Source organism: Pipra filicauda, unplaced genomic scaffold, assembly GCF_003945595.2.
Source record: "Pipra filicauda isolate LSUMZ 115617 unplaced genomic scaffold, ASM394559v2 scaffold404_size635056_pilon, whole genome shotgun sequence".
NCBI lineage: Eukaryota > Metazoa > Chordata > Aves > Passeriformes > Pipridae > Pipra > Pipra filicauda.
The window spans coordinates 581162-594834 of NW_024104537.1; the positions used below are offsets into that span (position 1 = coordinate 581162).

Consider the following 13673-nt stretch of genomic DNA (forward strand, 5'->3'; position numbering starts at 1 on the left):
GGAGAGAGCAATTTTGTCTGCAACTCCTGGGAATCTGGACCCCAAAAGTAAAAGGAGCTTGTTCTGAAAGCAGCAGGGAAGAACCAGCACATTTGCCTTCTGTTATTCCATATAGGCAACACAGAAGGTGTATTTCAACTGAACAAACTAAGCTTCACAGATACAAAAATTTCTGTCTCTGCTATAAAGTCTGTATGTAACCAGGAGCAATTACCTAGATTAAGGTATCTGGAAGCACTCAGATATCCACCTTTCAGTGTTTTTTCTTAAGGGAGATAATAAGTCATACTTTGCCATAGTGATCCATAGGAAAAGTGATCTCTGGTGACGTTCACTTCCAGCACCTGCATCCAAAGCAGGCATCTGGTGATATATCTTAACCCAGCCCCACTTCTCAGTCATTTCTGTGAGGGTTTGCTTGCCTAGCTGTATTCTTCAGACACAGTTGGTGTGATTAATAAGCATTGACTGATTATTTAATGGGGTGACCTTAAGGGAGTTGCCTGAGGCAGTAAAGGAGTTGCTGCAGGTGGAACTTGTTGCAAGAATTTTCCCTGCCACCTGCTAGCAATGTTACTGAATTATTTGGTGCTTTCTATCTTTAAAAATTGAAGGAAAACATTAATGTAGCTAGTCTAATACTAATCTTGTATGCTCTGCTTTTGCAGCCAGGGATAAGAGGGAGCTTCAAACTTTCCATAGTTATAAGGGGAGGGAGATTGCAGCGCATGGAATTAAAAAAAAAAGGCCAAATGCCAACCTGAGAGGAAAGTAAGAAAAATCAAATAATGTATTAACTCAAACTGAGTGATAAAGGTGACAATGGGGAATGCTGCTAAGGTGTCAGCCAGGCAGCCAGGAATTCTCAACAATAGTCCTAGAGCTTGCTTCTGGGCAATTGCTCTCCTTATTCTAGTGTTTCTGTAAAAGCACTGGCTAAACAGAGAATAATAAAGGGTTACCTTCAGTCTGTGAAATGAGTGGTCACAGTTTCACTTTGTAGTAGTACAATGGAGAGCTGCTATTTGCCTGCCAAGTACTGTATTTAAAAAAAAAAAAAAAAAAAAAGAAACAACCCTATTATAAATAAAAGTACAACTGATAATGCCAGGGTGAATACTTTTTTTTTTAATTGGAATGATACGATCTATTTTCACTGCCACATCTTTCCTTGTTCCGTCTCCTTTCTTAAGATCACCTACTAGAGACTAAATGTAAGCCACTCACCAAACTGAAACAGCCAGTGACAGGAGGTGATACCCTGCAGGCTGCCCTGACCTGGATGCTCCAGCATTCCGCTGGTAACTGGCAGGCAGACGTCTGTACACAGTTTTGGACCACACTTGCTGATGAAGTCACTGCTCAAAGCATCTGTTGTGTTGACCTCTTCACTGTACACAGGGTCAGACTGAAGAAACTTAGTGTACCTTGTGGAAGTTTACTGTCGGGTTATGCATCACACAAAATAAGAGTAGAGCCCCTTTAGAGAAGAAAGTGTCTCCTGACATCTGTGTAGCATCTGGCACACAATTCCCTACCCATGGAGGATGGGAAAAAAGGATACATTGGAGACTGAATTGTCCAGATACTGTTAGAGCAGAGGGGTATAAAGGGCAGGAGGTAAGCTGCTGTACTTCAGTAAGAATAGGCGAAAGAAAGCAAGCAAGCAGGTAGGATGGAGTACAGATGGTGAGTCCCAGCCACCTGCTAAGTCTGTCTCCCTCTAATAGTCAGGCTGGTGTGCAGAGCAGCTGGAAATATTTGGATACTGCTTGTGTGGATAGCAATGGTTGTCAGGAAGCTTCAGATTCAGACAGGCAAGACAGAGGGGTAGCTAAATTAGAAATGAAGATATGAAGGTAAGTAATTTTGATCTAGTTTACAAAGTGGTGACCTTGGGTCCCCCCTTGGCATAAAATTAACGTAAAAGGAATTGCAAGCAGTTGAACTGGACTGAGCAAAGTACTAAGTTTAGAGTGAACTCTGGGCATCTTCCCAGTTATGTCTATGTGTAGGAGCTTGGCAGGAGTGAGAGGCAGTGTGTGTGAGAGGTCTAGCTCACTTGTAACAACAAAACTAAACAGAAGTGCAAGGTGTCCCCAGGGAAAAGGGTAATTTAGCCCAGTTAATTGGGTCTTTTTCCCTAAATCCCCAAAGAAGTAGTAATAAATACTTAAAATTAGAATGATATGAATGGATCCTGCTGACACTGCTTGCATTTATTAAGCCATATCTTGAAGACATCAAGGGAAAAGGAACCACGAGGCCAAGCAAGCACAAAACTAGGACTCAGCATTAATAGAGCAGCCCTATGTGGGGTCTGATGGCTATCTGAGGAGCTGGGTAGTAGCAAGGTGTTGACATAGCTCAGATGCCCTCACTTTTCTTCATTCAGGTCCAGCTTTGTTCCAAATGTTGGGCAAAAGTAGATCAACTGGACGTTTACTATTGTTCGGGTGAAATAGGACTCTGGCAGGAGTGCACTGCTGGAGAGGATGAAACCAGCCAAAATAGATGTGGATATCAAGGGAAAATGCCAGTTATATCCTGGTTGGTTTGGTTTGTGGTGTATTTTTTCCCGTATGCAAATCTGAAGGATATAGTGAGTGAGTTTGAAATGCTGTCTGCTGTTAAATGCAGGTAAATGAACATGTGCAAGTGAGGCTGATACTGAACAGGAGCCAGCAGCTGCTCTCTCAGGCATCCCCGAATGGAGCAGATGCTTTCGAGGCAGAGATGTGAAACAAAATTATAGATGTTACTCTTGCCTGCCTCCAGAAAGGAGCATGTAATTAAAATGTAAGCATGAATGGAGCAGAAATTTCTTTCACTGGCAACAGTGCGCACTGAAAGACTGAGAGCAAAGCAGAAGGCACGGATTGCTGTCTGCAGAGACATCTCCATTTGTGTTGGCAATGTACAGGAGGAAAGAGGTAGTAAGGCATTATTCACAGCCAAGTTCTTGGACTTGATACACAAACATGAGTGAGATTTGAGGAGCTGATTCAATCTGATAGGCAAACATGTTGATTTTTTCCAGCAAGCCATAAGAATACAGTTGGAGGCTTTTCAACTGCTAGAGGGCTGGTTAGGGAGCTCGTGGCATCACTGACCTAATTCTTTAATAAATCTTAGCAGACTGGGAAACTGCAAATACTGAAAACTGAGAATGGTGGGCCAATATGCAGAAAAGGGCAAGTTTGATAACAAATGCAGACCTGATATGTTTATTATGATAGCTGCTTTTCGAAGGAAAATGCTGTTTTCATGTAAGTTGAAATGTTTTAAAAGGCACTAGTCTTAACAAAGCATGCTGTAAGCAAAACAGAAGTGAAATACCAGACTGATTTTGACACTCTTGGTATAGCACATTTTGAGCTGCATTTAAAAAACTTTTCAAAACATGTTTATGTTAAAGAAAACATGATTTTAAATGGGAATCACATGTTTTCCATTTTCATGGAAAATTTTGATGTCATCTTGTGCTGTTTTTTTTTCTACTTAATGACGGGAGATGAGGAAAAAAAATCAAAGTAAATGGGATTTCCTGTGAACGGAAAATTCAAGTTCTTTGTGAATCTGTATAGCTCGTTGCAGGCTTATTCCCAGACAGGTCAATATGGAACTGCCCACATACGGAATTTCAAGGTGTCACTGAAATCATTAGTAGTCAGTGAAAATGGCTCAATATTCCTAAATTACCTTCTTCTACAAATAGAACTTCCAGCTTGGCTGGTAACTGTGGGTACATAGACATGGTAGTGTTTTGTAAGCATCACCTTGCACACACTGATAGCAGGTTTTTGTTTCTTTATCCATTAACCTATAAATCTCAAAAGGTAAGAACTTTTTATTGAACATGCCTCTAATGGGAGTCAGTGTCTTCTGGCTGATCCAGAGATAAATAAAACATCATTTGCTAATAACCATGGCAGATGGAACAAAGATTGTGTGTCATCGCTATTTCCCGCTTCACCAAGCATGCAACGTGATCTGCCTTGCCTGATGAACTGGCCCCAGGCAGATACAGTGTAGTGTAATAAAAAAGTTCATCTAAGATCATGCCAGTCGAGTGCCAGGAGACACCTCAGCCATAACACCTCCTTGGAAAGGGTGTTGGAGTGGACAAGCAATGAAGTCCGGTTTCCAACTGAGATGTAGCGGCGCAAAGGAAATGTCAGTGGGAAGCAGTGAATAGCTGCAGGTCAGTGATTACACCTCCTTGTGCAGCCCAGGTAAAAGGAGAGATGTCTCTGCCACCCAGGGACTGAAAATTATTAAATAGCAAAGAAAAGGAAGAAAACCTTTTGGAAAACTTGTGAACAACCCTTTCACAGGCAATGGATTGTCAGATGATTTGGCAATACCATGCAAATACCCCCATAGACAGAAAAAATACCTGAGAAGTCTCTTTGCCGAAGCAGAGGAGTAGAACCAGCACCTTGTCTGGAAGTAAAACCCAGGCTACACAGTAATCAGGTATGATATTAAAGGGGAGGCTGATTATTCACTTGAACAAATACTGATGAGTTGGAAAAATCTTCGATGTTTTCAAGCCAAATGACTTTGTGGCAAATACCTATTAGTGAAGTGCAAATCATTAGCCTGATTAAAGGCATATCAGTGTAAATGCTGTGTCCCCTGATGTCTGGCCATTACTGTGCCTGGTACTTTGAAGAATTCAAGCCATATTCTTCTGTAAACCATTCTGCAGCATTCACGTGTTTCATTAAAGTCTTTGCAAAAGGAGCCTCTGCAGTGCATTTATTATGTCATTTCAGAGCCACAGCCTTTCCCCAGCATGGCCAGTGGTGGTACATAGAGTGAACAACCATGTAAGCAAGAGTCAAATCATGGTGCCTCTTTCACAAGGATTTGGGCAGGCAGCTGCAGGGTCATTCGTGTTTCTCCCTACTTGGGCCACAGTGTTTTGACTCATACATTTCCAGAACATCACCATGTTTTCCCAGATCCCAGGTGAGGCCAAATGCCTGGGTGGTGAGCAGGGAGCACTATATGCCCCAGGGTGCAGCTCCATGCTATGGGTGCTCCCTCCCTCCATATGGTCTCCCCTCATCTGCTTGACCTGGCTCTGGGTTATACTCTTAGGCTGTGTGTGCCACACAGGGAAAACACCATCCTGGAGGTGGTTCCACCCTTCACAGATATTGATAGTGAATCAACCACGGGAAAAAAAATATAATTGTGGAGGAAGGATTAAAGGTTTGAAGCACTTTTTCCTTATTTCTGGCATCTATTGGTTCTTTCACAATCTTGTCATTGTTTGGCAAAACGTCTGCTATAAATACACTTAGATCAGATGCTCTGAGATCAGCATCTAGTGTAACAGATGAGAATAAAACTCTGTTTGATGTTAGAAAGATAATTTCTTTTAGTTCTTGCAGGTTAGTGATTCATCCAACACTTCAGATGTGAGGAGCAGCCCATTTATTGGCATGTCCAGTGAAACTTGCTAGGGAGAGACCTCCTAGATACCAGACCTTTGCAATCACTAAAGTGAAAGCGGGTTGATGTTGAGATGGACTAAGTGACTTGCCTGTGTTCCCTGTTTAGTTATGCCTGTTCAGTGTCTTCAGGACAGCACCAACCCTACACAGATTAAAACCATCTAGGGAGCAGTGGAATTATTGTAGAAATGGCTCTGCATGTCATGACCTGCTAGTCTTCTACAGTTGCATGCCACAGGTAGGATATTCAGCATCGTATGAATGTTTTTGTATTAGGATACAGTAAAAATTCTACATATCTACTGACTCTGCTCCCACTGAACTGTTCTTTGGGGAAAACTCTATGGGGTGAAGGGGGTTATAACACTGTGCTGTTAACTTTGGAGATACATTTTTGTATATAACTGGCAAATTCACATGTAGCAAAGAAGAGAGCAGTGAGTACATCCATCTGCACCAGTCAGTGTCAGATGGGACATGAACAGATTTTAACAGATTTTCAGAGAGCAGAATTCAGTTCTGCAAAGAGTTTGTTCTGGTCCTAAAGCAGGACATCAGGCTGGTCCTTGGGGGTTTTTCTAAGCATCTTGCTTAGGATGAGGGACAAACACAATGGAAATTGGTTCTGTGGGTTGGTCCCTGTGTCCCTGCTCAAACATCCCCTTTAACATGGTGAGTCCTTGGGCTCCAGGACCTCGGCCTTGAGGGGAAAATTCTCTGCACACACTGAAATCTACCTTGTCTCAGTATTTGTTACAAGAGCAACCAAGACCCTGGGTCCATTTGGTGGGTAGGAAATTGCACTAGGGGCAATGGCCATTACCAGTTTGCTTTTGTTCTTTCATGAAGAGATGACAGTTTGCCCCAAAAGGCTGCATTTGGCCATTCTGTACTTCTGTGAGGAGCTCCAGCTGTTGTTTCCTGTACCTTTGCATTGTTGTAGTCAACCGAGACAATACCACACTCAAGTAAGGGCAGAGTCTGTAAATAAAAGCTGTTTAAATGCCAACAAATAACAAAATATGTTGACTCTGGAGGCTGATTGATTTCAAATTCTTTATATTTTGTAGCTGCATTTTTCAGCGCTACCAGACTCACTGACAGTACCATCCCACATCTAATTGTAAGCAACTGGAGCCATTTAACCATTTAATGGTATTTTGATTACTTCTTACAAAGCATCTTGCAATGTAACAGCTTGCTTTCCAAATATCTCATTCCTGCTTCTTCTCTTTGATCACTGGTAAATGGCCACATAGGGACAAAGCTTTTCCAAGCAATTTACAGTTTGTCTATTTGAAATTAGAGAGAAATCCACACCCGGAGAGTTCTCTAGAGTCTGAATTTCTAGCTTCTAGGAGCTGGTAGGGGTTTATTGCCCTTGCTTTATTTAGACTGACTCAGCACCAGGTTTTTTGGTTTCTATTTCTCAGTCTGTTGCAGGTTGTTAGGATTCAGCTCACAGAGACTTGTACCAGGAGAGCTGTCAGCTGTGCTTGATCTCAGAAGGAAAAGATCAAAAAAGTCAGGGCAATAGTGAGGAAGAGGGAAGAGGGCCTGCTGAGGGAAGGAAAGCGATGTGTGAATTATAACTGGACTTCAGCACTACTAAGTGAGACATGGCCCCTTCCTTCCTCACAGCTCCAGCAATTTCACTAGGGCTTCACCTGAGGCCATCAGATAAAGGTCTGTCCTGGGGGCCACCAGACCCTGTACCCCAAGGACTCAGTTCATATTTCCAAGGCAGAAGAAATATAATTACTTGCCAACTTGGTAGGCAATTATTAGACTGACCAGAGTGATGAAGGAGACCTTTTTTTTGTCTCAGGGAAAGAAAACAAATGCAGGATATTACCAGGTCTGTCATCCCAGAGCATCAGCTGAAGGGAAGCAGCCGACTCCCAGGATTAACACCCTTCCTCTATGGGGAGAGAAGCTGTTAGACAAAGTGGATTGAGGGAAATGAAATTTTCATTGCAGAAGAAGAGTGGGAAACACTGCTGACAGCCAGCTCAACAGATTGATGAAATAGTAGCCCCAGGGATACTGTTCAAGGCTCTTTTGGTTATTTAATGAAGTGTGGTTGAGTTTTGACCCCTCAGCTTCAGCACCAGAGGTTTTCTGTGAGCATTTGAGGTCTTGCCCTATCCCTGAGCTCATTGACTACTCAAAGAACTTTTTTAAAATCAGATTTCCCTAGATTTTTAATGGCTTTCTTTCCTGCTGTGTGAAAGGCCACTCAACTAACAGAACAAATTCATCATGTGGTGAAGCTGGGAGAGGGACCAAGCCCAGGACTCCACTGAAGCTCTGGGAACAGGAGGGGACCTGAGCCAGCTTGGGCAAACCATTTTTCCAGGAAGCACCTGGTAATCAAGGCTCCAGCATTTACCAGTTCCCATGGCACTTTTAACAGCAGCAGGTTAAAGAAATCAGTTTTATTTGAAGAGGAAGGGCTTGTCTTAAAACTTTTGACCAAATTCTTTTAAACCACAGTGGATAACTGCACTGGCAGTTACCCTCATTAGCAAAGTTTTATTCTTTGCAAAATGCAGGCTTGCTCCCCTTCTCCAGAGGTTACTTGCCAGGAGGATGGCTCCTCTCCCCTCCCTCCCTCCCAGGCTCCAGCTGGGGACCTTCCCTCCCACGCCCGACCCCAGCAGGAAACCTGCTGCAAACACGACCGCGGCTGGGGAAAAGCAATGCCAGAGAAATACATTATCAGCTCCACTTTGCAATTTAAATTTAGCAGAAGGACCCGGGCAGGAAGCCCCAAGCCACCGCTCTGTGCATGGCTGCGGGTCCGTGGCTCAGGTCAGCAGCAGTGATATTGCTGCAGTCCTCCACGCTGGCACTGGACTGACACTGAATGGCACCACGCCAGCCTGTGATATGATAAAAATTTCCTGCGGCTGCAGTGAGTTTCTTTTGCTGGCCCAGCACCAGCAGTGCTGTCATCCTATGGGTTAGAGTACATAGAAGTCATTGTTGTTTGACAGGTCGCTGTAATGGCAGAGGGCAAGAGCGGGAGCCTGTGCTGGTGGGGGCTCGGCTCGACCCCTGCCCTGAAGCCCCTGTGCCGCAGGCCTGCCCAAGCCCGGCTTGCAGAGATGAGTGTCCCACCTGGGCTCAGCCACAGCCTGATGCTTGTGCTTGAGTCTGCTGCTGTCATTGCAATAGGTCCCACAACACCGGCATGTCAGGAAGCGCTTAGCTCGGTGTTTGGCCTTTGACTCGGGGGTCAGGGCCATCGCTCCGTGAGTGAGAGTCACTGCTGCGGCGCCCCGTGGGTCAGGCTGCCCTTTCAACCGGCTCCTTCTCCTCTGGACGGGATCCAGGCTGATGTCTGACTGGGAGGAACAGCTCTCGTTCCAGCCAGCACTGGCGCTCAGGCTGCGCAGGGGCAGGGCGAGCCGCAATGCCTTCCAGAACTGGGAGCCGGAGCGCTTGGACTTCTCCCCCTTCCAGGTGACGAAGGAGACAGACTCCTTCAGCTGGAGGATGCTGGGGTGGGTGCACTGCAGTGGCCTGTACTCCACCACGATAAGTTTGGTTGCTATGGCGTTCTGGCACATGATGCCCAGCTTGAACTCCAGGAGACTGATGCTCTTCTCCGTCAAGTAATCAGGACTCAGGACCACGATCATCCTGCGGCTCCTCTGGATGAAGTCGAACACGGCTTCGGTGGTATCTAAGAGTACAAGGACAGAGGAATTGGGGTGCACAAGGAGAAGGGAGTGGGGAGATAAAAACTGAATGAAGCTGTTTGGTGGCATAACTGCACAGAACCCCCTTCCCACAGAAGGAAACCTGGCACAAGCCCTGTGACTTTCTACTTGCCCACTCTCCTGCTGGCAGCATTTTTGCCGTGCAGGGTGTTTTTGAGAAGTGGTAAACGAGAAGCCAGGATATGCCACTGCTGTATTTTGACTTCTGCACAGCATCACTCCTTCCCAGGGAAGTGCAGGCATTTGATAAAGGGCAGGTCCTGTTTGGGAACCACCTGCCCACAGCCCTTTGCATCAGGGGAACAAAGCGAAGCAATCACGTCACCTTGCCACAGCTCACACTACCAAGGCCAAGACCCACCTCCTTCTCTGTCATGCTCTCTCACCTAGAAATGGAAACCTCCAAATTTAGAAAGCAAAAATGTCAGCCTTAAACCTTTCCATCAGTTCCTCTAGCCATCATGCGGGGTGGAAATACCATCCTTCAAAACGTTTCTTGAGATTCATTGCAAGTTGTAAAGCTCAGCAAGATGCTTAGCTGGAATGGTGCCAGGCAAGGGCAGCATCTCTTTTATTATGAATGTTGAAAAGCAGTAAGCCTGAAGGATGTCCTTGGACTTCTATTTGTGGCTTGGGATGCAGTAAGCATATTGAAGGTGTCATGGCTAATGGGTGAGCAGTGGAAACAATGGGAATTACAGGGCTCGGGCACTCAGCAAATTAACCCAAGCTGATTAAGAGAACTGTAAAAACTCTAAAAAAACCATACACTGGCTGAGTGCTGGTGCCTGAGATGAGGGGGGACCCAAGGACAAGCTGGTGTTCAGGCAGGACAGGGATCATTTGAGTAAGAGCTCTCGCACATTCAGAGAGAAAAACCTGCCTGTAAGAATGTCTTGCAAAATCTGTTCTGGGAAGAAGAGGTACTTGCTGCTTCCCTTCCCTGTCACACTGCTAAAACCTTCATTCCTCAGTCTGGAAACTTCCCTCTCTCCCTGCCAGTAGAACACTGGTCTTTTATATAAATAAAAATCCCTGCAATGGCAATGCCTCTTATTCTTCCAGCACTTGGCTGTCTCTAATCTCACAGCAGAAAGTCCACCATGTTGCCTCTGGATGAACCTTATTTTAATATTGTACAGAGAAATACTTTTCAAATATGTATGAGTAGCTGTAAAACTCATTATCAGTAGATTATTTGGAGACCAAGAACATGGGACAGGAAAAATCATGACACAGTAATATCCTAATGGAGCAAGTAAAGTACTATTTGGTTCTTTAACATAATACTGGAATTAAAATAAAATTATTTTGAGGGGTTTTTTTTTCTTATATACAAGGTTTTGGGGGACTTCCCCCCCCAACACACCCAGGAAAACACTGATTCATAGAAACCAAAAGTAGATGATAAAGTCAGTTCTGTCAGAATTGTCACTTAACGCTGTGACGTGTTCTTAACACCCTATTTCAAAGGCACAAAGAATTGGCAGCAATGTCCAATTTACTGAGTCCAGACCTCATTCAAACCTTTCTGCAACTGATTGAGATCTATTTTGAAAACAGCCAGGCTTCAAATTTTGCGAAAGAAAAAGATCTTTTGCTGATTTGAAAGGTCTTTCTTTTTGAAACTGGAATCACAGAACCATGGTGAAATTTAGGCAGGAGCAGTCCCTGGGAGGTCACCTTTTCTACCCGCCTGCTCAAAAAGTCCAGGCTCAATTAACATGAATGACTCTGATGCTGTTGAATTGAAATGTTTTGATTGAGGTGACAGTGCTGGTTTTCTTTTATCAATTTTGAATTTGCAACACTTTTTGAGACTCGACACTTTTTGGCAGGGAAGATGCTCAAATTCCCAAAGATAGATTTTATTTCTAAGAATGGGATGCATTTAAGACTTGTCTGACCAGGATGTTCAGTTTACAATGTTAACCTAGCTCATGAAAAATCCTGAGTGGCCACATCACAGTGTGCAGGTCGCAGTGACACCAACAGCACGGGATAGGACAGGCAGCAATAACACTGCAGGAGTTTGGGGATTTGATACACTTAGTTATCTGCTTTACACTACAAAACCTTCCACCTTTACTAAATGGTTACAGAATATTTTCGTTGGTTTACTTGTGTCTTCCCTAATGCACCCCAGAGGATTATAACAGAGGAGTATAACTAGGTCCCATAGGTCCTAGGTCCCATACCCATAGACCCCAAATCCATAGATTGTCACAAGTATTCATTTTGCTAGTGGTCTGGAAGTGCTAGGCTCTCTCTCAACTTACCTGCTAACAGGCAAACAAGGGAAACAGACAAGAAAGTGGCTTGGATGAGAAAATATGAAGCTGACTGAAACTTTTCTACCCAACTGCCTGGAAGGCAATGGGCAAAGTAGCCTAAGAGTGAGTTTCATTTCTGTGGTTTGGGCAGATTTCCAAGATTTCTGTTCAACATTCTGACTTGATCTCTAAAGCAAAGAGATGATGTTTCCTTTCCATCTTTCTTTCTTGTGATTGCCAGGCACTCTTCAGATCAGGGATTTTCTGTGTGTGTGTTCACTGCTGTGAGACACCTCAGTGCTGTGTGTCATTCTGTTTTTGCTTGCATGGCCCTGGTAGCTCAGGTGCCTCTGCAGGCACAACATGAAACAGCCAGGAAAATGCCCCCCTCTAAGGAGGTGTCCCAAGTGATCTTGATGCTTGGACTACACACAATTATCTTTCTTAAACGGCATTTCGCAGACATAATGGGGAGGAAGATGGTACTTATGAGAAATGCACAAGGACTGAAATGCAAAAGTGAAAATGTTTTATTGAAAAGCAAAATAAAATAATACTGACACTTCACAGACCAAATCACACAAAGGCAAAAACATGCAGAAAAGAGAAGGGAAAACAACTCTGGAACAGCTGTACAACATCAAACAGCACAGGGAGGGAAGATATTTTTTCCAATTTGTGCCACGCTGTTTCCCCACGAAATAACAATGAGGAACTTTGCATGAGGTGCATATTGCATAAATATTAGGTTAGAGCACAGAAACTCAAATGAATCAACTGATTCAGACATGTGCTGTGACAGAATCCCACAATGGAAACCACAAGGGGCTTAGAATGAAATGGCAGGTGGATCTGAGGTGCTTGCAGATCTGCATTATAGCTGAGACTGGGCTTTACCCCTGGCCTGACAGATCCCAGCAAAGCCAGTGGTAAAGCTCCTGGGGGAGTGGAGCCTGCTCCAGTGCTATTCCTTCCACACTGCTCCCTCTGGACCTCTCAGGTCCCTTCCAGACCATCACACCTTTCACCTTGTGGGTGCTCTGCTGATGTCTCTCAGTAATCCTGTTCTCAGGTCGCAATGGCACCAAAGGCCACTGCAGTGGTGCCGGAGATGTATCCAAAGGCCAGTGCAATGGTGCCAGAGAAAGTTCAGGTCTATTAATTATTTGGAAAACTCTTTGAATAAAATCAGCAAAATATATGAGGTGAATTTAACTTTCTAAAATAATCAGACTTACTGAAACATCAGCAGAAATTCTCTTGGTAACTCAGCCAAAGTGAGATGTGGTGTTGTGAGGTCTGGGATGTCAATTCAATTTATGCATATTTTGGAATCAATTTTTTAAAAATCATCTAGGAATCTAACATAGCTCTGTTTTGGCCTCAGGGCTTTCCCTCTGCCTGCAGATCTGGCAGCTGGTTACAGAGATGCTTAAAACACAAACAAAAAGGTGAAGCTGGGCAAAATGACACAGTTGCGATGGGTTCACAAAGCTGAGCATGGTTTTGGGTACTATCTCTTATAAATGTCCCTCCTCAGACAACTACAGTAGAAAAGCTCATAATAAAGCTTTTAAGCACCTATGAGCAGATGACTGCAATTTTATCTGCTTAAAGCAAAGCTTACTTGGGGTGGGGAGGATGAAGAGGAAGGTAAAAAAGCTGCTCTATTTGTTTCACATTTGTAGCATCCTGGTTCCAGCCAGGACAGGGTTAATTTCTGCAGTAGCCAGGAAGGGGCATGGCCAGGATCTGGAGGTTATTCTATATCACCTCACATCACTGCCAGGGGAAGGGAGTCTCTTTCATGGAGAAGGGGTCCCTTCTGGGTTGGTGGGAGGGAATGGTCAGGTATTGTCTATTGTCAGGGGTGTTCCATGTGAATCATTTATTTCTTGTACCCTCTGTCATTAGTATTGTTGCTGCTACTGTTTGCTTTCTTATCTCCGTGCTGTTTCCAGTAAAATGCTCTTACTTCAGCCTGTGATCTTTACCTTCTGTGCCTCCAATTCTCTCCAGCCTGCTGCAGGGGGAGGAGGAGGGGAAGGGGAGAGGAGTAAGTGGCACATGGTTTCAGTGGGAGCATTAAATTGGGAAATACCATTCCTAAACTATGGCATACAGTATCTGACCAAGGGCGGAGCTCCCCATAGCCCTGGAATAACATTATTAATCATAAAATGCTAAGGGCAAGGGGTTTCCCT

At 44.3% G+C, this 13673-nt stretch overlaps 1 protein-coding gene across 1 annotated transcript in view; it reads right to left on the reverse strand.

Annotated features, from left to right (window-relative positions):
- Window positions 1-8101: 8101 nt before the first annotated feature.
- LOC113994836 (interleukin 1 receptor accessory protein) overlaps window positions 8102-13673 on the reverse strand; it is a 43283-nt gene continuing 37711 nt past the window's right edge. The window contains exon 11 of the mRNA XM_039385329.1: window positions 8102-9159. Coding sequence (XP_039241263.1) covers window positions 8435-9159 — 725 coding nt within the window. The 3' untranslated portion in view covers window positions 8102-8434. The remainder of the gene's footprint in view (window positions 9160-13673) is intronic.